General features: G+C 41.4%; 1 protein-coding gene across 1 annotated transcript; it reads left to right on the forward strand.

Moving 5' to 3' along the window:
- The first annotated feature begins 5,366 nt into the window (after positions 1 to 5,366).
- Positions 5,367 to 25,134, forward strand: LOC147418974 (uncharacterized). The gene is made up of 6 exons (XM_086505764.1): positions 5,367 to 6,615; positions 20,602 to 20,954; positions 21,163 to 21,358; positions 23,444 to 23,516; positions 23,605 to 23,729; positions 24,839 to 25,134. The coding sequence occupies exons 1-6, from the start codon at positions 5,367 to 5,369 to the stop codon at positions 25,132 to 25,134; spliced, it is 2,292 nt and encodes a 763-aa protein (XP_086361890.1).
- Positions 25,135 to 26,922: the final 1,788 nt, after the last annotated feature.

The raw sequence follows: 26,922 nt of genomic DNA on the forward strand, positions 1-26,922 counted from the left end.
ATACTACTACTACTACTACTACTAGAATCCATCCTCATTTGCACTCGGAGCTATGTAGCCCCACAGCTACATAGCCGTCTGGATCTCCATAGTTGCTGTGCTTGACCAAGAGAGAAATAAAATGAAATGAAATGTTCTGTTAATGTCTTCAAAAGGCCAAAATGACCTATGAGACCAGACGGTTACAATGTGTTGAATCTGATACAAAATGAAATGACAAAATGATACAATGATAAGATAAACGCAGACGAGGACTTGAACCCAAGACATGTTAATCTACAGGGAAATGGCATAACCAATCTACCACACTTGGGAGTCCACAAAGGTTATAACCATGTATGGCCATCGAGAAAAAAAACCCATAAAGGTTATATGTTTTTTGACTTTTCATTGGCGCACTAATATAAAACTTTCTACTTCTGGGGTGTGTGTTTGCACGCGACTTTTCATTAGCACGCACACACGCACCCATAGAGAGACAGAGAGATGAAAATGAAATGAGATGTTATATTAACGTCTTCAAAAGGCCAAAATCAATTATGAGTCCAAACAATTACAAAACTGTGAATATTCCATGTCTGAGTGCTAAAAGACTAGAACAAAAATACTACTACTATTATTAATACTAGAATCCATCCTCATTTGCACTCTTGGTATCGAGAGAGTATGGCTCAAATCCTCTATTGTACTCTCTGCTATGTAGCCCCTTGGCTACACAACCGTCTGGATCTCCATAGCTGTTGTGCTTGACCTAGAGAGAAATAAAATAAAATGAAATGTTATGTTAATGTCTTCAAAAGGCCAATATGACCTATGAGACCAAAATCCTCTATTGTACTCTTTGCTATGTAGCCCCATAGCTACATAGCCGTCTAGATCTCAATAGCTGTTGTGCTTGACCAAGAGAGAAATAAAATGAAATGAAATGTTATGTTAATGTCTTCAAAAGGCCAAAATGACCTATGAGACCAAAGGGTTACAATGTGTTGAGGACGAGGACTTGAACCCAAGACATGTTATTCTAGAGGGAAATAGCATAACCAATCTACCACACTTGGGACTCCACAAAGGTTATAACCATGTATGGCCACCGAGAAAAAAAATCCATAAAGATTATACATTTTGTGACTTTTCATTAGCGCACACACACACACACCCCAGAAATAGAGAGTTTTAACGTTGTAGGACACAAATTTGTCCATAAGGCTTCACACACATAGAAATAAAACACACACATGCACAAAGACACATAGAGAGACAGAGAGATGAAAATGAAATGAGATGCTATATTAAAGTTTTCAAAAGGCCAAAATCAACTATGAGTCCAAACTGTTATAAAACTGTGAATTTGATTACATGTCTAGGTGCTAAAAGACTAGAGGAAAAATACTACTACTACTACTAGAATCCATCCTCGGGGGGGGGGAGAGAGAGAGAGAGAGAGAGAAGAAGAAAAAGACTAAAGTGAATAAAATTATAGGAGAGTGACATAGGGACAGATAAATGTGAGTAACAATACCATCCAAAGATGTAGATTTTAATGTCATAGAGAGGCTTTCCAAAGATCTCGGGCTTCATGTAAATGCCTAGAGCAATTCCAATAGACCTTAGAGATTCTTGCGTAGTCTTGAAAATCAAGGCATGATACTCAAAAGGCAAGCCCAAAAGAGCCTTCATACTGAACCAAGATGGTATCTTTGTCTTCACCCTAATAAGCAAGAGGTTTTTAGGTTTCTGTCTATGGAAGTATTAAAGGATCTATCTAATGATAGGCCCTCCAAATCATGCCGAGTTTGATAATTGTGGGAGGAGATGATGTCCCAAAGAGGCAAGGACTGATCTATTTTTCATATGATGCGAATTGAGGGCTTCTCTCCTAATGCATATACATATGCATTACAGTTCAAAATAATCCATAGTTTGATCACCAAAAGGTGACCACATGGATACAAGATCACATGAAACCATTATAGATTTCAAAAAAGGTTGGATAGAGAGAATAACATGTGTGATTGAAAGATCCAGTACTGCTTCCGAACCCTATAAATGTTAGATATAGAATGAAAGTGAGAGAGAGAGAAAGAGAGGGAGATGGAGAGGGAGAGAGAGGGATGGGAAACAGACCTAGAAACAGACTTATTTAAAGAGACATATTGTAAAGTCAAGTTTTGTGGATGAAGTCCTATAGAAACTACACTTACAATGTCTCTCTTTTTTTTCTTAGGAACTTTATGGCACCTAGGGTATCTACTGAACGTTTTGGTCATGGATTGGAAGCGATGGAGATAGTAATGGATCACATAATGATTCACTACTCTCCGGAAAACAAAGCTGACTTCTTTCAAAGCATTGTTCGAGGTTTCTTTCCGTGTGTTACTATAGAAGAAGCTTGGAGAACCTACGACCGCACTTCCATGACTCGAGATGGCACACCCTTTCACCAGGTGTTTGTCGGAATCCAGAATGATCCCAGTCAATGGTTTCGCAACCTACGCCTTTTGCAGATTCGAGTAAAGATGGGATATTCAGATGCCCTCTACCTTGATTTTGAGTTAGGTTGTTGTTCTATATCTGAAGTTTATAGCAAAATTAATGCGCTAAAGAGCATTGTAGGACCTGATAAGATAGAGAATCATAAGGAGCCTATTTTCAAGCGTCCCAGTGCTAAACGCTCTTTTCCCATTTTCAAATGTAGATGGGGTTGATCATGTATTGAGCAAAACTTTTATCTACTGAACAAAAGTGATTCATGAGCATTTTGGTTTGTTTTCCACTTCTCATGCAATCCTTTGTTGTTTTTCACATCTAGATGGAGATGATGTATTTTTTTGATTCTAAAATAGAAAGCACTTAAAAAGTGAATATTCTACGAGGGTTACTTTTTAATTTACAAGCATTCAAACCTTCTCTTTGGTTGTCACATTTCTCTTTGCAACCAGTGTAGTTTTTTGTGTACAGTAAAATGGAGATTAGTTGTGCCATCCCATTAGCTATTGCAACCAACGGCTTGATATCTTCTGGGATAGCTGTAAGTGCATCAGCGGGTGAAGAGGAGATACTATCATCTCTTCCTACTATTCGCAATGTGCGTGCAACAAAGAGAGTAGCTCGAAATGTCGGGAGGAATAGTGCATCTGCTAATGAACGGGAGATACTTTCATCTCTTCGTATTCGAAATGTGCGTGCGGCAAAGAGAGCAGCTCAAAATGTCGAGTGGAATTCGAAGAGGCAAATTATTGAGACCTTGCTAGAGATCAAAGCCTCCTGCAATAGGATGGAGACAATGCAAACCAATGTCTCGGATGTGGTTGAAACTTTAAGCTCTGCATTGGAGATTGAAAGTGGGATACTATGGAAATTGCGAGAAGAGACAAAAGCATCAAACTTGCAAAGATTAGAGAGTGAGGAATGCATGAGAGAGAAACTTTCCAAAGTTGAGGATTCTCAAAAGATGATATTGGCATCTATTGAGAATCTCCGAAAAGAGTTTTCCCGGAGTCAACGTGAATCAAAAGGACGAATGCAAGACAGTAATCTACGAAAAATCGTGCCAAGATTGAGATGTATCGTCAACAAGCTCGGTGCTTTGACTAAGGTTCAAGGTTCAAGACTTTCATATATCCGAGCTAGCTCAAATAAATTAAGTGCTTTGGCTAGATTAGTTCGACCAAAGCATCGTCAAGTTTCTCAACGACCTAATCCTACTAATTCTACTAATGGTAGAAATATGTAATGTTTTGATGTATCTTCATCAAACTGTTCTTTTTAATTGAGTCAAGCCGTTGTGTCAAATGTATTTAGTCCTACTTATGTTAGAGATATGTAATGTTATGCTGTATCTTCATCAAACTGTACTTTTTAATTGAGTCACTATCAATGTGTCAAATGTATTTAGGTTAGAGGATATAATTAGATGTCCCAGTTTATATTGATTTTTATTATACATAAGAATGTTCTTTTAGTGACAGACCAATTATATCAGGTATATTGTATTTATATGAGATTTATTTGCACCTGATTTCATAGATGGTATCTGGACCACGTATATTATCACCTGGTCATGCACGACGCAGTCGACTGTGTGATGAGTCACGAAAGGCGAGGCGCCAAATAGCACGAGAGAGAACAAGGCATTCACTACAAAGTACTATTGGAACTTTATTGGAGTGCAATGAAAGGCAGAGCATGCATGATGTACATGAAGAAAACTCTGAATCCATGAATGTTAGGACAACAATGAATATAGTAGAGGGAAACTATTCTAAAGTAGAAAAGCATTTTTTGTCCATACGCTTTGAATATCCAACATCTCTCCTTTTACATCACAAGTCTATGGTACCACTTCTATCCAAAAAGTGTGTGTTGCACAACTTAGGAAGCTTAGATTATATTTGCTCCAAATGTGGAGCAAAGGCGTCGAAGGATGAAGGAAAGACTATCCAAACATTTGTGGGTAAATATTGCTGCTCTGATGGAAAAGTCCAATTACTTCCTTTGAATGAGCCACCAAATGAATTGAAAGATTTGATGAGCTCAACCACAACAAGAAGTAGACAGTTCTTACAAAACATTCGAGGATATAATAATGCATTGGCATATGTGTCTCTTGGTGCCCATATCGATGAGACTATTAATTATGGTGGGAGAGGTGTATACACTTTTAAGGTTCACGGCTCTGTCTATCATAGAATTGGTTCTTTAGCGCCAGCCGAAGGACAAAATGAAGTCCCACGCTTTGCGCAATTATATTTTTTTGATACCGAACATGAGTTGAGCAACAGATTGCATCATGTTTCAAATTTAGATCGTAGTATTCTAGAGTGTTTACAAGTGATGATGCATAGAGTAAATCCTTATGCAAATGCTCTACGATCTGCTGCTTCTTTGTCTGGAGATGCTATTGTACCCAATATGAGGATGGTTATTGTGGAGCATCGTTGTGATGGTTGGCAATATCTTGCACCAAGGGGTTCTGAAGTTGCTGCAATTTTTTTCCAGGACAAGGGGATGATAGAAATATTGGCTATCACGACATTGTACTGAATTTTCGACACGGGGGTTTGAAAAGAATCTCCAGCATGCATCGAGCTTACATGTCCTTATTGTATGTTTTATTATTTCCAAGTGGAGAGGATGGGTGGCATCTTTATTTACAGACTACCGATGGAAAAAAATTAAGTCAAAAGCAATATTATGTCTTTCGCTTACAAATAAGAGATGATACTGTGGAGTGTCTTCTTCGAGGAGGTAGGCTATTACAATAGTATGTCGTGGATGCTTATAGTACTCTAGAGGAGTCACGGCTTTTGTGGATGCGAAATAATCAAAAAACACTTTGTGGTGAAGTGTACCAAGGATTGGTTGACATGGTTGAGGCTAGAGATGGCTTAGAGAGGGCTGAAGGTCAAAATGTTGGTCGTAGGATTTTTTTGCCTTCGTCTTTTGTTGGAGGTCCAAGATATATGTGCCAACTATTTCAAGATGCAATGGCAATTGTTCGTAGTAGGGGTAAACCGGATCTCTTCATCACATTCACATGTAATCCACGATGGAAGGAAATAGATGATGCATTACTACCTGGACAAAGTGTTGTTGATCGTCCTGATGTGACAACACGAGTGTTTTATCAGAAGTTCCAAGATATGATGCATTTACTTATCAAGCAAGCGGTATTTGGGGAGGTGATTGGACATGTTTCAGTGATTGAGTTTCAGAAGAGAGGTCTTCCTCATGCACATATATTGTTGATACTTGCATCTGAATATATACCCACAGATACATTACACTATGACAAGTTGGTTTGTGCAGAGCTCCCTGACAAGAATGTGGTTCTAGAATTATTTGATGTAGTGAGTCGTTGTAATGTTCATAGGCCATGTGGTCCTTTGAACCCACGTTCTCCATGTATGGTTGATGGTAAGTGTAGATTCAAGTTTCCACGAACATTTTCTACGTCTACAAATGTAAACGAAAGTGGATATCCTGTGTATATGAGAAGAGATGATGGAAGGTTTGTTACGTCTAAAAATTACAATTTAGATAATCGTTGGGTTGTTCCTTACAGCCCTCTCTTATCATTAAGATACCAAGCCCATATTAATGTGGAGATTTGCTCAACTGTCACTGCCGTGAAATATCTTTATAAGTATGTCTACAAGGGACATGATCGAGCCACTGTTGTCCTTCAAGATGGTGAAGGAGCTACTGATGAGATCAAGAGTTATCTCAATGCACGTTATATTTCTGCATCTGAGGCTATGTGGAGAATATTTGGCTTCGACATGCATAGTGAAAGGCCAGCTATTCAACGATTGCAAGTACACCTTCCATTGCAGAATATGGTTACGTTTCAAGATGGTGATGATGTATCACATTTACTAGATAATGAGCAAAATAGAAAAACTACCTTGACAGAATGGTTTGTTGCAAATCAAAACTATCCTCAAGCAAATAGCTTCACATATACTGACTTTCCAAATGGTTGGGTATGGAATAAAAGTCGAAAGGCATGGTCTCTACGACAACAAGGTGTTTCTATTGAAAGAATGTATAATATTGTCCCTACTGCTGGTGAGGTTTATTACCTACGAATGCTTCTCAATATTTGCAAGGGATGTAAGTGTTTTGAATATGTCAACCCTCATGGCTCACGGACACCCCATCACCTACGACGGACGTGTATTATGTATTTGGTAGAGTCAGGTACCGGGCTTGTCGGACCAATAGGAAAAGGGTAAGAGTGATCGCCGATGAGAGGCGCACTCTAACTGGGACATTCAAGGGATTAGTTGGCTAAGCATGGGCGCCCAAGTGTGAATGGGGTGAGCTCATATAAAAGCCAACTAAACCTAAAATTCACTCATTCTCTCATTTGTGCAATAGAAGAGTGCTCTTGCTCCATCTCCATCTCCATCTTCTTCTTCTTCACCTCCTCGTGTGTGTGTGTGTATGTGTGAGAGAGAGAGAGAGAGGGAGAGTGTGTGTGTGATCGAGCATTACGAAGGCACGATGGTGGAGAAGCGGTTGAGCGCGGCACGACTGCAGCTTCTTCTTCATCGCGGCGAGGAATCCTCCACGGCAGGAGCATAGAGCGGTGAGTGACACACCATTGCCCTCTTTTGAGCTTACTAGATTAGTCTCGTTGTGTGCTTGGCTCGCACACGATGTATCGGCAAAGTCCCTTGCTTTGACAGTGCGGCAAGGAGCGCACATTTTTGGCGCCGCTGCCGGGGAATCGCCCTGCCCTAAGCCCAAGAGGCACTTTGTGCTTCTCCTATGAGTTGTTTGTAGTAGGAAAGAAGAGGAAGAGAAAGAGGAATGAGTTGTTTTTCTGCAAGTTGTTAATTTCTGTGTTTTCTGCAAGTTCTGTGATTTCTGCATAATGTTGTGTTTTCTGTTTGCACACAGTATTTGCACAATTAGTAGTCGTTAGCTTGTTTGCAGTGAATGAATAAGTAGGAAGGCAGTTAGCAATTTCTGCTTGTACACAGTCTGCACACAGTTTCTGTCAAGGTTTGCCTGCACACAGTTTTTTGCACAGTAAGGCAGTGAGAAAGGAAGTAGGTGGACAGTTAGGTCACTGTCAGTAGGCAGTTAACAGATTAGTTAGTGGTTAGCAGCACTGTTAGTAAGTAGATAAGGTAGTGAGCTGTTTGTGAGTTGTGAGCTGTTGACTAGGAGGTAAGGTAGGTGAGAGTGTGTGTGGCCAAGAAAGGGTCACCAAATCCGCGCGCAGTCGTCGCCCAAAAAAAAAAAAAAAAAAAAAAAAAAACGAAAATATTTAAGCGTGAGTGACTGGGGGGCTACACTAAAATTTTGATCGATATCATTTCCCCAAGCCTAGGCCTCAGTCCTCAGTCTTATGATATATACTAGACTCACTCTTATATATATACCCTACCTCCTCAAGAGGGAATGAGAGCATGTGGGGCAAGTCCTCCACTCTCCTCCCTTCTCTTCCCACTTGCACCCTTAGACTTTCTAATTCGGGCCTAGTTCCCTACTAGAAATTGACAGTTTTAGGGATTCCGAGGGCATAAAGTGACCAAGCGGAGGGTTGTAAAGTACGGCACGTCCCTCTGACCGAGACGCTCGTTTTGAGCTATTATACGTTCTATTCTATAGCTGGGTCAGAAAAAAAGGACCAAAAAATCAAAAAATAAGAAAAGACTTGGGTTGCAAAACACCCAAAATTACTAGGTGAGCAGCCTTCACGGGCCCTCACTGACACTTCTAGGGGATCCAAGTCATATGAACCTATGCTCTGGACGAGTGTTAGAGCACGAGCATATTGGTAGTGCCTCCATTTACGCGGGCACCCATTATTCCTCCACCCTAGGTTCTGGACCTTCGGCCGGGACTCAAGGTAGCGCGACCCAAGATCCTCATATCGCGTCTAGTGATTCTTCCTTTGACTACGAAGTCATGGAGGGGTATCCTACACCAAACCCTGATAGTTCAAGTCAAGACATGCATGCCATGGGCCCACGACTCGGGTCCAGCGTGTTTAGTCGCTTAAAAGAGACCCTTAGTAGAGCTACTCGCTCCGAACATGCGGTTAATGAAATAAATGAAGGGAGTGGGGAAGTAAATTCTTCATTCCTGCCTAAAATGGACCCTATGCTTCTTGAGAGTGTGCATGTGAATGTTCCATCCACTGCACCTCCTGATCCCTTAGGACTATCTCCCTCTGAGGTTTTACTACCCGATGGTAGGAGTCTTGCCAAAGTGCAAGAGATCGAACGCTATATGCAAGAAACAAGGGAGAGGGAAATTGAGAACCTACGAGGGCTAGAACAAAGTCGAGCCCTGAAAGCAAAGGCTCCTATGACAACAATCATGCCAGCCGAGAAACCAAGTGCTCCCAAGGTAGCAGTCACGGAGGGGCAAGCTATGGGGAGCAATAATGCTTCCACTTCAAGGGAAACCTCCAGCACGCCAGGCCTAGATGGGATATTCCTAAACGAAAATTGGGAGTATGACCTACAAGCAGAAGCTTTAACTGATCGGTACACAGGACACACCTATCATGTGGGTTGGTTAGATGTTCTACAATCCACATCGGGTGCTACTAGCATAGATGAGCAACAACAGAAAGTCTGTGATGTCCTCCATAGGATTGTCGAGTTAGAAAGACAGAACACAGGGATCAACATGCCTTCAATAGGCCTAATGAGATTCTTAGATACGGGAAAGGCCAACCAACCAACCCTGTCACAAATGGAGACTCCCTCAGTGAGCCCCATTGATCCTCCATATGTTGTTTCGCCAGGATCCTCAGTACAATCTGAGCCCACAAGTGGCAGCTTTACCTTCCCAGATCTAGCTCCTCTGTCTCTTAATGACACTATGGCTACCATGCATATCCCAGTGGTGAGCATGACAAGAAGTACACCATGGAGTTCATTTGTTAATATTGCGCCGATGCCTAGTAGCACAGTGTCCCCAACTATACCTACATGTATGTATCAATCATGTGCACCTGTCGTACCTCAGCCTCATGTAGCTCCTACACCTCCGATTATTCCAAGAGCTTACAATCCACAATGGAATTATCCAAGCTCTTATACAAGTGGATCCATGCCATTTAATAATAACATGCCATATCAAGCACCCCCTATGCCTAGGGCCACGCCTGTAAACTTTGGACCACCGTCTGGTACACCACCATACGAAATTTGGGACCCAAGATCCGCGCGTATGCCAAGGCCAAGGCCAAATCCCATCTCACATGTGGTTCCAGGAGCACATACACCCATTATACCTGCTCAAATAGGAGATTTGGCAGCATTTGCTCAAACTATCGGTCGCTCTATTGCGAAAAACATGCATAGTGCACCTGATAGAGAGCCTAGGAGCAAGGCAGTTCAAGTAGCTAAGCTCACACAGAAATTCAATGGAGACGGAGATTCTAGAAAGCATATGGAAGTCTTTGAACATGTGTGCGATTCCTTGGAAGAGCACAATGAGCTAGATAAGTGTAAGGCTTTGAGTTTGACCCTAAGCGGAAAGGCTGGAGATTGGTATAGAACCTTAAGAGTAGAAGAAAAAACGATCTACTCTACTCTTAGGAGACTGTTCTTAAAAGAATACATACGAGAGGGAATACTTTGGGGTGTAGCCTCTCAGCTCCAGAAAGCCCAACGAGAAGAAGGTGAATCCGTGAGAGACTTCATTAGTCGCCTAAAGAATTTGAATTCTCGATGCAATCCAAACGAGCGATTCAACAACAACCAATTGCTCGATAGATTCATTAGGGGACTACGACATGAAAGTATCTATAATGGCCTAGTCATTAGAGGTATCACTACTTGGGAAGCAGTCACCATGAATGCAATCCAATTGGAGGATAATTTAATGATTGCAGGAGAAAGAGTGTCCGCCGAGTCGAAGTCTAGTAGCTCGTAAGCATCAGGGCATGAGCCAATGAAGATAAATCCAATCGTGAAAGAGCAAACGATATCTGAGATGACTTTGGCAAATCTCACAAAGGCCATCCAAGAAAGCCTTAGGGGTAATCGTGCTCCACAAAACACTCATATGTATCCAAGAAGGGAGCAACAATGGTGCTCAATTTGCTTGGGCCCACATACTATGAGTGAATGCCCTACTTTTAGATTAAAGTTTAACGGGACTTGTAACGCGTGTGGTAGGTATGGCCATCAAGCGAAGGATTGCCTAATGCTTAAACGCATCATGGAAAATAGACCGCCTATAGCTTGGGCAGACTCACCTCGAGTTCCTGCATTGATGCCTACCCCACCCATGGAGCAACAGTTGCCATTACAACACATGGTCCCTAGAACCCAAAATTTTGTCCAAACCACACCGTTGCCACCTCCAGTGCTAGGACCGCAACCCCCTCATCCAAGAGTTACACCTATGAACCAAATAGGTTGCGAGTCATCTAGTACTTATGTAGACTGCGAAGAGGACATAGACTCTAGTATCACCTATGGAGTCGACATGCTTGAGGAGTGTCCCATGTACTATATGGAAGACCATTGGGGACAAATCAAACCGGTATATCAAGCTACTGCGCTAGCATCAAGAGGCCAAAACATTGATAGTTTTGCCAGGAGACCACCTCTTCAGTGCTACAAATGTGGTGGACCACATCGAGTAGCTGAGTGCCCCATTAGAATGCAAAAGAATGCCGCACTAATGCAAACAAGTCAAGGGAGTGCATTGGCAATGCCAACACTCACTTGTAATCGTTGTGGCATCGATCATTTGATCGGACAGTGTCCTAACAATCCAAACGCACCGAAAATCACACCATTGAACATAATAGAGATTGTTGATGGGACACCACCAACTATAAACATAGCACCAGTGAATGCACTCACACGGTCGATGCTCCAAAATCAAAATTACATCCTCGAAGAGAGAGATGCTGCATCCATTGGCCGAGCGAGAAAGAAGAAAACACGAAGAAAGAAATCCCTTAATGCTTCTAGCTCAAAACCTAGTTCAAAGACATAGGGACAGGAGAGGATCCCGTGTATATGAATGACCCTGAGGATGACTCAGATTCGATAGAGACCACGGAGACCAAAACTGTTACTACAAAGGAAAAAGCCAGTGAGGAGGATCACGAGAGGGAATTACGACGAACACCAAAAGAGTATTCAAAGTTAAACTACCCAATTGCAAACCCCCAAGATAAGCCACAAGAGACAAAAAATGAGGATTGCAAGAGAAAGATTGGAACCTATCCAAACCCAACTGTGGAAATTGAACGAGTCCAACAACTGAGGGGTTTGGTGGAAGAAACTCAACGAACATTAGAACCTGAACCCAAACATATCCAGATGTCGGACACAGTGTTTCCCACACAAGTTCAACCTCACAAGAACTACAGGCCGTTAGATATACCCAATATCATTCGGGAAGAGAGTGAGGGTAGGACATCTGAAAGTGGACACACACCTTTCCTACTAGAGAGAATGTTTGGTGAGGGAATGCCCGACCCCCTTGAGGAAGTGGAGATTCCATCTTCACCATTCTCTTGTCAGGGTCGTACGTCCCACAAGATGCCATTAAATGTTGCCAAATTGATGGATTTCATGTCTTCAGAAGTTAGAACCACCATCATGTCCAAACTATATAAAGACCCCGAGCTAGTCTCAGCTCTTCGAGCCTTCCTCAATGGAGAATTACAGGCCGGATTACCACAGTTTGCACATATGAACAAACCTGACTCGGTAATGAATGATGAGGAACATTTAGCACCACCATCTGACCTAGCGGGACATGAATCTGTAATTGAAGTACCCGTTAACAAGTTGGGGCAATACTTTGAAGGTGATGAATCTAATGCTACTCTGCCAATGACTACTAAAGGATTAACTGTAAAGGGAGTCCTTGACGGTGGTGCGGGAGTCAGCATGGTGACAAAGAGTTGTTGGGAGTCTATGGGGCGACCTCACCTTGAAGCCACAAGCGTAGTGGTAAACATGGCTAATGGATCTATTGTTACGCCTATTGGAATGCTTAAGGATCTCAAGATCAAGGTCTTGGGACACAAGGTAAGGCAGACTTTCATTGTTATGGAATTTTCCAAGCATCCTATGTCATTTGAGATGATCTTAGGGCGTCCATTCATGAGGGAAGCAAAAATGGTGCATGACTGGTCCAAAAACCACGTCTACTTACAGTTCCAAGACTCTGTCATTCGAGTTGATCTTTTAAGTGGTCGAACGCATCCTCTAGGAAATAAATTCATCATTGATAATCAATCAGACACAACAATTCACTCACCCCCATTACAGTATTGTTACACGTGTAACGAAGACACGGATATTGGGGAGAACTCTCCTTATATGGATATCCTACCCGGAATGGCTGAGTCAGACAATGTCGATTGGGTACACCTAGCGGCAACTATAGATACATGGGGAGCTAGAGGAACAACCTGGACACCAGATGGGGAGGAGATACCACACATTGCACCAGTAAACATGTTAGGTGTAGCGCATGTAACATCCGATGATAAGAAAGAGGCACACCTACCTGAGAGTGAAACCGATGATTCCTCAAAGGCTTCAAGACAATACACATCAAAAACGGAATCTCAGGGAGAAATGGATTCAGAACCTGAGGAAACATCGAGTGAGCCAAGTATAGAAACTGAACACTCAAGGTCTAGTACGACCATCTATGGTAATTTATATGAGAGTGAAGAAGATACAAGCGAAGACCTATCAAGCGAGTCGAGTTCAAACATTTACCAAAATCAAAACCTTAACAAGAAACAAAGGTCATATAAGAGACGACGATATCGAGCAAATGTGAGAGCTAGGATAAACAAGGAAAGATCTACTGCAAAATGGCTTAGCTATCTAGGGGCATGTGATGCTCATTGAAAGCTAGTAGACAATTGGGGTGAACATCTCCAGAGTTTCATGTGGTGCAGCCCACGACCCATTGACCTCGCTCAATTGGAGGTTACAGAGCCAAAATTGAGTCGAACTATAAGAAGACGTCAAAACCGAGAGTTAGCACAACAACAAAAGGAGGCAGAACTAAAAGAAAGGTCTCCGTCAGGACAAGAGCCTGCTAACTTACATACGGCTCCTGAACATTTTAAATCTTATACCACGGGGGAGCGAAAGGTTGTGTATGCCAAGGCCCAACGAATACCTACCAATGGAAGCAGTGGTAGTTAAAGAGATAGAATTAGCAAAACCAGGTGAGAAGTCTAAACCAGTCTTTATTGCTCAAGACCTTACCGAAACTGAAGAGGCTGTACTTAAGGAGCTCCTCAAGGAATACAAGGATATCTTTGCTTGGACCTATCATGACATGAAGGGCGTTCCACCTTCTGTGGTGCAACATACAATTCCCATGATCAACACTGCTAAACCCGTCCAGCAACGACCCTATCCAATGAATCCTAAGTACGCCAAAATTGTACAAAAGGAGATTGAAAAACTTATCCAATGTGGATTCATATACCCTATTGAGCACTCAGAATGGGTTTCTCCAATAGTTATTGTGCCAAAAAAGAATGGGAAACTAAGAGTGTGCGTGGACCTCAAGAAAGTTAATGCAGCTACTAGGAGAGATCATTCTCCCTTGCCATATTCAGAACATGTGCTTGAAAGAGTTGCGGGCAAGGAAGCTTATAGCTTTTTAGATGGGTACTCTGGTTACAATCAAATCACAATTGCATTAGAGGACCAAGCTAAAACTGCTTTTATCACAGAGTTTGGAGTGTTTGCATTTCGTGTTATGGCTTTTGGCTTAACGAATGCCCCTGCTACATTCCAACGATTAATAAACACTGCGTTTAAAGAATTTCTAAGGGAGTTTTGTGAAGCTTTCCTAGACGACCTTTGTGTTTATTCTTCTTGGGAGAAGCATTTGTTATATCTACGAAAAATATTTGAAAGGTGCAGATTTTATCGCATCTCATTGAACCCTTTCAAATGCCAATTTTGGGTTAAGCATGGAGTCATTCTAGGGCATATAGTGTCCAAGAACGGGATATCCACAGATGAGAGTAAGATTAAAGCCATTGCCGATTTGCCACCACCTACGAACTATAAAGGAGTTCAAAGATTTATGGGCCATGTTGGTTATTATCGAAGATTTATTTTAAACTTTGCCGAGATAGCGCGTCCATTGTACAAGCTTCTTATCGAGTTTCACTGGACGGAAGAATGTCATCAATCTTATGAGTTATTAAAGAAGGCCCTAACAAGTGCTCCAATCCTGCGAACACCTGATTGGAATGTACCTTTTCATGTGCATATTGATGCATCAAATTTTTCTATTGGGTGTGTTCTAACTCAACCAGGAGAACATAAATTGGACTACCCTATTAGCTTTGCAAGTCGCCAATTAAATGATGCCGAGATGAACTACACTACTACAGAGCGCGAAGGTCTAGCTATGATTTACGCAGTAAAGAAATTTCGCTATTACCTTCTTGCTACCAAGTTTGTGTTTTATGTTGATCATCAAGCATTGCTATATTTGGTAAACAAGCCGTGTTCCACAGGTCGAATTACACGATGGTTGTTAATTCTTCTTGAGTTTGACTTCACCGTTGTTGTGAGGCCTGGGAGGAAACATGTCATGGCGGATCATTTATCTCGTATCCCTAATGGCGAAGCTCCTACGGGGGTTGATGATGAATTGCCTGATACTCCTTTGTTCATTGTTGAGACAATGCCTGAATGGAGTGAAAAGATTGTTAACTTCTTAGTTAATGGTTTTCCACCCAAAGAACTGCGAAAAGATATAGCTCGAAAATTAATCAAGGAATGCGAACCCTATTGCTTACTGGCTGGAACTCTCTATAAGAGAGAAAAGATGATGTTCTTAGACGCTGTGCACGCGAGGATGAGTATTTATATATTCTACAAGAGGCACACATGGGCGTAGCTGGTGGTCACTTTTCAGGAAACTTGACTGCCCGAAAGATCTTACAGTCAGGCTATTGGTGGCCCACTCTGTTTAAGGATGCATCACTTTTTGCAAAGGGATGTGATGAATGCCAACGCTTCAACAAGCCACAAAGAAGGGATAGGATGCCTCTACATCCCATCAAGGTAACCCAACCATTTGAAAAGTGGGGCTTAGACTTTGTAGGACCGATTAGTCCGGCTGCACGTAACACGCAATCACGATATATCATTGTGGCTATCGACTATGTAACCAAATGGGCTGAAGCAAAAGCAACACGAAAGGCGGATGCAAAAACAACAGCTAAGTTCCTCTTTGAGAACATTATCACACGTTTTGGATGCCCCTTTGAACTTGTGAGTGACAATGGAACTCATTTTATAAATGAAGTAATAAAAGAACTCACATCAAACTTCATGATATCTCACCACAAGTCTACACCCTATTATCCCCAAGCAAATGGCCAAGCTGAGAGTACCAACAAAACTCTCATCTCCATTTTGACAAAGACAGTTGAGGCTCATCGCACTGATTGGGACCTAAAGCTTACATCAGCTTTATGGGCTTATCGTACTGCGTATAAAGTTGTTATTAATTGCACACCGTTTAAGATGGTGTATGGCCAAGAAGCAGTTATGCCATGGGAGTTTGTCATTCCTAGTCTTCGAGTAGCATCTCAAGAAGGTTGGGATGGTAACCCCTTAGTGGAGCGATTATATATCCTGGAAAGGCTAGATGAAGAGAGGCAATTAGCTGTGCGAAATGCTCTAGTGGAGAAGGATAGGAGAAAGAAGTGGTTTGATAGCCATTTAAAGGATAAAGACATCAAGGTTGGTGATAAAGTTCTTATGTACGGGGTACGTAATGAAAAGAAGAAATTGAAATACGCTGGTAAGGGACCATATCGAGTGTGTGAAATTACCCCGCAAGGTACCATTCGTGTGGAGACTCTAGATGGAGTTGAAACCATTGGATTCCTTAATGGGAGTAAATTCAAAAGATATTATGATCCTCTAAGCCAGGAAGAGTTACAAGCCATCCATCAAAAGAAGACTGCCAAGGAGCAAGCAGAGGTTAAAAAAATCCAAGCAAGAGTTGAGGCTCGAGAACGACAACAACGTCTTAGACGCCAACGAGAGGCTAATCTGGGAATCACGCAAGCATTTTTCGAGGACACAGATGACGACTCATTAGAATCTGAGCCACCCCTACGATACCCAATTGAGCTAAATAGCCCCTATGGGAAAGTACTATACAATGCCTTATTAGATACGGGAGCTAAACACAATTTGTTATCCTATGGAGTTTGGTTTCAATTAGGGAAACTGACCCTATCCCCGAGTATGATGCAAGTCAAGGGCATTAATAAAAATAAAACTGCTATTCTTGGAGTCCTTCAGACCCCTGTTGTCTATGACAATGGAAGCATAGTGCAGAGGTTTCTAGTCATGCCCGCAGGAGCTCTGGAAGGCAACGTAAACCTGGGATGCACGTGGATGTTGGAAACCAAATGCACTATTGATTGGGATATTGGTCGTGTCACGACGCGACCACCGACTCTTACCCCTATCATTCAAGCAAAGTCACCTACGTTGCAAACTCTAGCAAAGTTGAAGGATAGCCAACATTCACAAGCCAAGGTGGTTAACTCGTCTTTGCCGGCTACCCATGAATCTAGCACTTCAACACTTGTAGTTGCAGCAAGCAGTAATATTGCAAGTACTCAACCTGCACGACCTAAGAGTACATATCAATGGGTCCCCAAGGCCTTACTTCCAACTACCTCAACCCTCCCATCCATTCCAAGAAAAAATTTCCTGGGAAAACCAAGATCGCGCCCTAGGAGAGTCAAGACCAAATCACGATGGATTCCAAAACAACTATTATAAGCCCAAGGCTACTATGATGGAAATGAGCAAATTTGGGTACCTAAATGTAAAATGTGTCCTTCCCTATCGACAACAAACCCATATGAGTCAAACAGTGTAACGCTAAAGCCAACGGTGGACCGTGGGAAGGGAAAGATCACAAAATGCTACATACCTAGTCTAGAGCTAGTTTGGGCTCCAAGGCAAAACCAATCTATCCCACCTAGCTCAGGAAGGGGGGAGTTCCATGAAGCTTCTAGCTCCTCATGTAATACATCCATAGAGGTAAAAGCTTCTACACAGCCTCCATCTATAGTAGTGGACCTCCATGAAGCTACAAAAGAATCCACACCTCCCAGTGTTCAAGAATCACCTGACGAACCCCTTCAAGTTCGATCCTGGGAGAGTACCTTACCACCCTTGCAACTTGACGAGGAACCTAGGGTAATAGAAAACTACTGGAAAAAATCCTCACCTATTACCAACTGGAACAATTGGTTTCAACGGGTGACAAGCTCATTTCAAACGGTATGATCTACCCAAGGAAGGGGGGAGTGTTTGTGGACATCCATCATTCACTTGCTTCCCTCTCAACCTTTCTCCCTGACCTCTTAATCTCCGATCTTAGGGAATGTATATATAAAGCCTTATACTCACAAAAACAAGATAAAAAAGTAAAAGAGCAAGATCCATAACACAAATCATAAAAACAAATTATGCACAAGAACACGACCCTTGTAATATTTGCACTCTAACCATCATCTATTTGCGTGTACAGATATGGCTAGTACGCTAGAGTCATCCACTCCTGCCTTGGGTGAGAGGTACCCTCGTTACTTTTCACAAATATTTCACATGGTTTTTCCAGTGCTTGCATGTGAATGGGATTTGATAGGTACGCTAGCATGTGAGAGGAATTTTGAGGAGTTAGAATGGCTGATACGTCTCTTGACCACGTCTGATCCATACTTAGTAGAGAGCGTTTCTCCCATTGCACAAGCCTACCCTTTTGACCAAGATGACTATAGGCGTCTAGTGACCTTCTTAGTAAACATGGGCACCTATGATGAAGAAGAAAATTTACAGGACTACACGGATGGCACATATGGTCTTATGGATGATGACTTTGTTTATCTCGACGACGAGGATAGGGGTTTAGCCTTAGGGTTTCCCCCCCAACCTCTACAATATCCTATTCCCTTGACTCTCTAGGGGGAGTGCAAATAATTAGGTTAGGGTTCCTTATGTTTTTTGTTGTGTTCAATAAGTGTTGGTACCTTTTTCCACTAATGTGCCTCCTGGAGGTATTCCTTTTGTTTCCTAGTGTGTACAGGAGCGTGTTGCTATTGGTAGGATTTGGACCTTCATGGAATCTTTATCTCGACTCACTCTTCAAATCAAGTGCGACCATCGACACAAACAGGTGTTTCTTGTCCATTAGCATTGCCCCTTATCTTTTTTGCATCTATGATTGTCAGCTTTAATTGTGATTGGTAGCCTAATATTCACCGCATTTGCTTAGTATCAAACATTTAATTCAATGTAATTTTTGTCATAATCACTTGTCTAAGGTTTAAAATCAAGCAGTCCGACTAAGCTAGTTTGACCAAGTTAGGTGTTAGAAATCTTCTCTTAATACCATGGGGAATGCCTTCCTAATAATTAATGGTTACTTAGGTTCTTAATCCGATTTAAGCAACATTGTGTGAAATGTACTAGGGCTTTCTAGTGGGCTTGACCCTATTGACCTTTAGCTTAAGTATTATAAAGGGAGTTTACTAGTGTGATGAGCCTGGGGAGGTGTACCAGTGTTATATGACCCCCCAAAGTTACAAAATTAAAATGCTGTTAATGAACAAACAAAAAATCAAAGTGCCACACTGTAAAATCTTAAGCTGGAAGATAAATCTCAGCTTGATTTGGTACTTCACTCACATGTATTGCCTATGGTACTAGAGCCCTAGAGGTTCCCAGTATAGGCGCTTTTACTTGAAAAGCAAAAAACCCAAGGCATACAAAATAAGCACACACATCAAAATTAAATCACTGTGAAAAGACTTTGGGAGGTCAAAGAAAAAGTAATCAGTCAGGCGATGATTTCATGAGAAATTCCTTTTATGGTAGCTTAACTACAAGGTCTTTTAAATATCGCCTCTAGTCAGCCCTCGAACATGAATACTTGGCTCTCGCGATTAAACAACTTAATTGACCACAGATAATTAAGAAGCTTACCCATGGTATTAATATTCGATCTCTAGTGCCTTTCGACCGTCAAATTAGCAACCCCATACTTGTTTAATTTTTTACCTTTACATGTGTTTATGCATTTGATTACATTGCAATTTAATGTTCATTGCTAACAAATTGTTTGAATTTCTTTTACCAATCAATTTGTCTACCTAAAACTGCATATGCTTTTTAAGAGAATGCAATTACTGTGCCAATGTTGTTTGTTTTTGCAGTGACTGAAGAAGGCTAAGGACATTCATCTCAAATGCTCTTCCACCCGGACGAACCAGCTTCAACTCAATAGCTTCCGAGGACGGAATCTACATCAGGAAGTGGGGCATGTTAATCCTCACGGCTCACGGACACCCCATCACCTACGACGGACGTGTATTATGTATTTGGTAGAGTCAGGTACCGGGCTTGTCGGACCAATAGGAAAAGGGTAAGAGTGATCGCCGATGAGAGGCGCACTCTAACTGGGACATTCAAGGGATTAGTTGTCTAAGCATGGGCGCCTAAGTGTGAATGGGGTGAGCTCATATAAAAGCCAACTAAACCTAAAATTCACTCATTCTCTCATTTGTGCAATAGAAGAGTGCTCTTGCTCCATCTCCATCTCCATCTTCTTCTTCTTCACCTCCTCGTGTGTGTGTGTATGTGAGAGGGAGAGAGAGGGAGAGTGTGTGTGCGATCGAGCATTATGAAGGCACGACGGCGGAGAAGCGGTTGAGCGCGGCACGACTGCAGCTTCTTCTTCATCGCGGCGAGGAATCCTCCACGGCAGGAGCATAGAGCGGTGAGTGACACACCATTGCCCTCTTTTGAGCTTACTAGATTAGTCTTGTTGTGTGCTTCGAGCCATTTGTGGCTCGCACACGGTGTATCGGCAAAGTCCCTTGCTTTGACAGTGCGGCAAGGAGCGCACAGAAGACTTGCGTATATATGATGGTCACATCTATGATACATACAAGGAGGCATGTATAGCTAGAGGATTATTGCAAGATGATGAAGAATGGTCAATTTGCCTTCAAGAGGCATCTTTTTTTTCAATATGGAATGTAGTTGAGACAAATGTTTGCAATCATATTAGTTATTTGTGAGCCACTTCATCTGGCTGCTCTTTGGGACAGGTTTTGTACTGAATTTTGTGAGGACTATGTTTATGCCCTAAGGATGCGTATTTCATATGCAACTGTGCGATTTGATGTGGCAAAAAATCAAGCTTTGCTTCAACAACATGGCAAGAGGCTTTGTGATTATATGTTGCCTGCAATAGACTCAACATTGGTATCCTTAAGTGAAAATGGTGTTATGGCTGAAGAAACAATGTTCAATGTTGATGAACAGAGTAGTATAGCAAATTGTATGGAGACTTCCTTAAATGAGGATCAGCGAGATGCTTATCACCAAGTGCTACAAGCTGTTGACACACATTCAGGGAAGGTATTTATTTTTCCTAGATGTTCCCGGTGGCTCGGGAAAAACTTACTTATATAATGCACTTCTTTCACGAGTGCGAGGAAGTTGTAGAGTTGCTCTTGCATGTGCATCCTCGAGTATTGCAGCTTTGCTTTTGAGTAATGGAAGAACTGCTCATTCTAGGTTTAAGATACCTTTGGAGCTTCACTCTGAAGAAACTTGCAATATAAAGGTAAATAGTCAACTTGCAGAACTTCTAAGGAATGCAGCTTTACTTATATGGGATGAAGCTCCAATGACACATAGCTATGCGTTTGAAGCAGTGGACATAACTTTAAGAGATATTATGCAGCAAGATACTTTGTTTGGTGGAAAAGTTATTTTGCTTGGAGGTGACTTTCGACAAATACTACCTGTGGGACCAAAAGGTAGTCGTACAGACATTGTAAATGCTTCGTTGTGTCATTCTCACATATGGAAATACACGAAGATATTGAGGCTTTCTAAAAATATGCGTATAGTTGATTGCGGTTCAAATTCACTTCAACAAAGCTTTTCCCGTTGGGTGCTTGATATTGGCAATGGGGTTATGGATGATGGAGGAGACTTAGATAGAGTCAAAATACCTTCACACATGATGCTTCCAGGAAATAGTTTTGCAGATCTTCTAAGCTTTATATATGGAGATTTGTGTCATTTGCAAGATCATGCAAGTTTTTTAAGAGATCGAGCAATACTTGCTCCACGGAATAAAGAGGTGGATTTAATTAATGACTATGCATTGCAAAGAATGCATGGAGATTGCAAAGAGTATCTGAGTTCAGATTCAATTTGTATGTCAGAGGAAAACACACATTTGTACACAATTGAATATTTGATATAGCCTTACTCTTGGTGGTGGTTTTCCACCTCATGCTTTAGTCTTGAAAGGAAATGCTCCTATCATGTTGCTGCGAAATTTGGATCCAAGACGTGGATTATGCAACGAAACTAGATTGATATGCAAGCAATTTCATCATAAGGTGATTGAGGCAAAGATAGTTACAGCATCAAATATTGGAGAGAGAGTTTTTCTTCCGAGGATTGACTTTATTATTGGAAGCCATCAGGGGCTTCCATTTCAAATGAAGCGTCGTCGGTTTCCAATCAGGCTTGCTTTTGGGATGACTATCAACAAAGAACAAGGGCAAACACTTGGAATAATTGGTCTATATCTTGCATCATCGATCTTCTCTCATGGACAGTTGTATGTTGCAATGTCATGTGTACGAAGTGCAGCTTCTATGAGGATTGTTGTCAATACTGAAAACACTCAAGCAGAGTGTTACTACACTCCAAACATTGTATTCAAGAAAGTATTACAAATAGCGACCTCATAACCATAAGTTCAAATTGACATTGTGGCTCTCACTTAAAGTCAGACACACTTGATGTTAAATTTTATTCATATCTCTTAGATCAAAGTATTGCCCACAGATGGATCCTCAACGCAGTGCCTCCTATGTAGTGGGTCACATCACTGAATTCATTCGAGGTATTTACATTCTTTTTTAAATTAGTTTATTAACTTGACCTATTATTTTCTTGAGAAGATTGGCTTATACATTGACTTACTCTGTTGAAGATCCACCGCAATGGAGGGGAAGAGTTCCTGCTATGTTTTTGGTGATCTTATTTGATCAAACTCATATTAGATTGTAAGAGTTTTTATATATGGTATAGTTGTAGTTTTAAGATTTTATTGCTCTACATAATTCATGGATGCCTTTGCAGAGATCACTCCCATCGAGGTTTTATCATTGTAGGTGTTTATGAAATGCTATACTTAGGTAGAGATATGTCCATGGAAGTTCTTGGATATTACCATGTTGCCTTTTCTTCGAACCACGAGCATCGTCGAATTCAAGTTAATATTTGGTTTGTGAGTGACGAAAGACCAGTCAATGCACAACAGGTGGGAGTTTGTGGAGACCGCACTACACCATATCGATTGAGGATATTTACTCAAGTTGAAACACCACCCCAAATCTTGCAAAATGTATACAACATAGGTCCTTGGACTTATAGAATCCCTAATGTGGTCTCTCGAAGGCTACACTTTGAATAACTTTTTTGTATTGTCTCTTTGTGAAGTTGTGAAATTTCAAAGTCTTTTGAATTGCTTTCATTCCTCTCTCTCTCTCTCTCTCTCTCTCTCTCTCTCTCTCTCTCTCTCTCTCTCTCTCTAATCCTTCACTAGAACAAAAGAAAGAAGGACACGATTCTCTACAGCATGAACCTCAAAGTCTTCTTTATTCTATTTCATATTTGTTCCTCTTAAACTTCCAAATCTGTGTTGTTAGAGCAGATAAAGAATGGCACGACACATCATGGTTTCGTACACCCTCAATGATGTTCCTACTTATATTAGAGGTATGTAAATGTAAAATCTTATCTTTGTTACTTACTTTTACCATGAATGAGAACTTTTTGGCCTTTATTTTGTATGTTTACACGTGTAACTTTTTTTCTAGATCCTCCATTGTGGAGGGGTCCTGCACATGTTGAGGATATTGTTCGTATTGTCGAGGATTTTGAGATCCTTCGGTGCGTATAGCTTGAACTTGAATCCATATGACGTTAAATGTGTTGTTACTTTTTATGTCTAAATGGTTGGTTGTTATTTTTATTTCAGGCTTCAATATTATTGCAGACATTCTGTCTTGGCATTATATGAAGCACGATATTTTAGAAGTGTTGTAGGTTATTATCACATAGAGTTTGATATAGATGATATGCAAATCACTGTACGAGAGTTAGGTATGCAACACCCTCTCAATTGCAACTTTTCATACGGTCCCTATGGAGTGAATGAATGGATGTTTAGAATCTATTCTTTGGGTGAATCATCTCGACGCCTCGGTCGCAATGTTCGACGTGTCGGACCTTGGATCTTGAGAGTTCCAAGTAGAGTGTGTCGTAGGCTCAACTTCTCTAGATGATCGAACACTTTGATCCATTGTTTATGCATTCTAAGTACCATATTTATTTAGTTACTGTTGGCTTATTGAAGTGGGTTTTTATCTACTACATAGGTTAATGTGTGTGTGTGTGTGTGTGTGTGTGTGTGTGTGTGTGTGTGTGTGAGAGAGAGAGAGAGAGAGAGAGAGAGAGAGAGAGATTTGCGAATTGCTAATGTAGGTTAACATGGGTCATGATGTATTGGCTATTCTCCCAATACATATAAGGATGAGTATATATTTGAAAGTTAAGGAAGAGTACATTTGTCAAGGATATGGTACATGGTGTTGGTGGCATCATTGGGTGTATTCATATGCTGATGGATGGTATGGAAATTGTGGACGGTTAAGCATTAGACTATGCAAAGTGTCACAAATATTGAGCGAAATAAAATTGATGAGAGTCCTACAAGAACTACATATGGTTGATATTTATTATGTCAATGTTTGTGGTTGTGATATTCAGTTGCGAAAGATATATCACAATCACAAATCTTACATTTCGGATGAAGAGTTTGCAATTTTGAAATTAATTGTGAAGTTTATCGATGCGGTATATTGGAGTGATCCTCATCCGTCCACTTATAGAGTAGAATATGAGTCGTAAACAAAAAATTTGAGGTTGTTGTAAAGACTTTGACCTAATGAGCCTCTTGACACTTTTTGGCATGACAATTAGTAATTGAAGTGTTCGTATTGCACTTATACTTTTTTAAAGTGTTTAAGTGGCCATGTTCATCATCTCTCTCTCTCTCTCTCTCTCTCTCTCTCTCTCTCTCTCTCTCTCTCTCTCTCATTTTAAGCTTTGAGTACTAATGTTGTCTTCTTTTCTTGCAGCCAATTAAATGGCCCACGAAATTGTGAATATTTTTCCAAGTGTAAAAAATTTTATTGTTGATGCTTTTGAAGAAAATTTGTTACCTGCTGAATGGGGATGGCAATGGGCATGGGAAGTGGTTGAGAATAACTACACTGTTTGGGGGTCATATGTAGATGAAGAGTTGGACACGATTTACATCAAGTTGCTTTTTCCCAACATTAGGCTTATGCTCTTAAAGCAAGAGCTTGGGTTGATTCATCATTACAAGATTTACTTGAGCTGGGTTCAAAAAGTAGATTTAAGAGAAGTTTGTAGAGCTCCATCACAATATCTTGATCCAGTTGAAATAGCACGACTTAGAGTTCTATGCAGATATGTTCCTTAGTCTTTTTGGCAATAATGTAAACTGTTTTTTTTTTTAATATGTCTTTAGTCATGCGCTTTTTATGTAATCTGTGTGTGTGTGTGTGCGTAAAAGGGGTTGAATGTACCAGAAGTAGTTTAAAGGGGCCAAAGATAGAAAGTGTCGATCGTGTGAGTGTCAATCGTGTATGTGTCATGGAGAAATGTATAAAGATCCACACACACACAAACACATACAGAGTGAGGTGGTAAGAGCGAGCGAGGCCCGCCGGTAGGCGGGGCGTGCGAGTATCTCCAGAATATGTAGGTTTCTTAGTTTTAATCTAAATTTACGGGTAAATTTCAAATTTTATAGGTGTAACTACTTTAGCCATTTCAAGAGATTCCTCTAGAATTGGCCCTTTTTGGAAGAAGAGCAAAATTTTGAGCCACACTTTTGAAGAAAATAAAAAATTAAAAAAATCACACATCATGCTACGTAAAATAAATAGGTTTGTACGAATGTCTTTTTGATAAGAATCTACCAAGATTCCTATGAAAGTAATTGATTGAAAGTTAAGATGAAAAGGGAAAGAAGCGGAAAAAGCAAGGAACATGGTACGTGGAGGAGAGAAAGAGGAGAGAGAAATTGGTTTAATGTGTCAGGAGCACAGTGCTCGGGATAAATCATTTTTCCAAACATACAAAATTCCTTTCCATGAGTTTGCCAAGAGGAAATTTTAGAAAATTAGGAATATTTGTGCCTTCTTGTGTAGGGAGAGATAATCATAGGCGTTTCTTTCCATGTTCTTTGCAGCCACGGTGTGTGCGCGATGAAAGGCCAAGTCTTTCCTACTCTCTCTATGCCTGGAAAGCAATCGCGACACAAGGCACGGTCTCTTCGCCCTCCAATGTCTCTCTCCATCACAGCATCATGAGGTCCTCCATAGCGATCTCTCTCTCTCTCTCCCTCTCTCTCTCTCTCTCTCACACACACACACAGATCGGCCTCATATCATCATTCTCTCTCTGTCTTAGCTGCGTGAGTCTATGTATCCGCCAATAGCTCTCTCTCTCTCTCTCTCTCTCTCTCTCTCTCTCTCTCTCTCTCTCTCTCTCTCTCTCTCTCTCTCTCTCTCTCTCTCTCTCTCTCTCACACACACACACACACACACACACACACACACAGAGCAGGGGTGGCGACAAGCCTTGCTGGTACACATGCATAACGAACCACGTAGCAACAAAGGGGTGCGAGGGGGGTGTTGCAGGTGTGATAATGTGTAGCACGCGACCATGAGAGTGAGGGGAGGGATTAATCCCTACAAAGGTCTTCAATTTGAATAAAGGTGCCTACATTCATGCAACGAGGACAGCTCTGGAACGAATCTTTTGAGATTTCGTGTATTAGAAGCGGACCGAGTAGGACATTCTACATACTTCTCTTTATGAACAAGGTGAAAAATCACTATGGCCTACATAAGGCTATTGAAAAGAATTTAATGATAAGAGACATCTTTGTGATAGAGAAAATGAGAAAGTGAGTAGGGGAGGACCCATTTATTTTCAAGCTAAATCACCAGGATATTAGCATTTGAAAACATTTTAATCTTAAACATAAGATACGAATATAATAAGAGGAAAAACCCTAGTGTTTGCTGAAGCTGGGGGTGCAGGGTTGTTCGGGGCACTGCAGCCTACGAGGCCGCTGGGGCTTGGGGGAGCCCAAAGAGGGGTGCTGCGGCAGTAGGCCGGTGCAGGGACAGCCCTTGGCCCTTCGCAGCCAACCTCGTATTTTTGAGCCAACGGGAGGAGGCCGCCCCTCCCGCCT

This window comes from Adiantum capillus-veneris, chromosome 29 (assembly GCF_014529385.1).
Source record: "Adiantum capillus-veneris isolate H3 chromosome 29, ASM1452938v2, whole genome shotgun sequence".
Lineage (NCBI taxonomy): Eukaryota > Viridiplantae > Streptophyta > Polypodiopsida > Polypodiales > Pteridaceae > Adiantum > Adiantum capillus-veneris.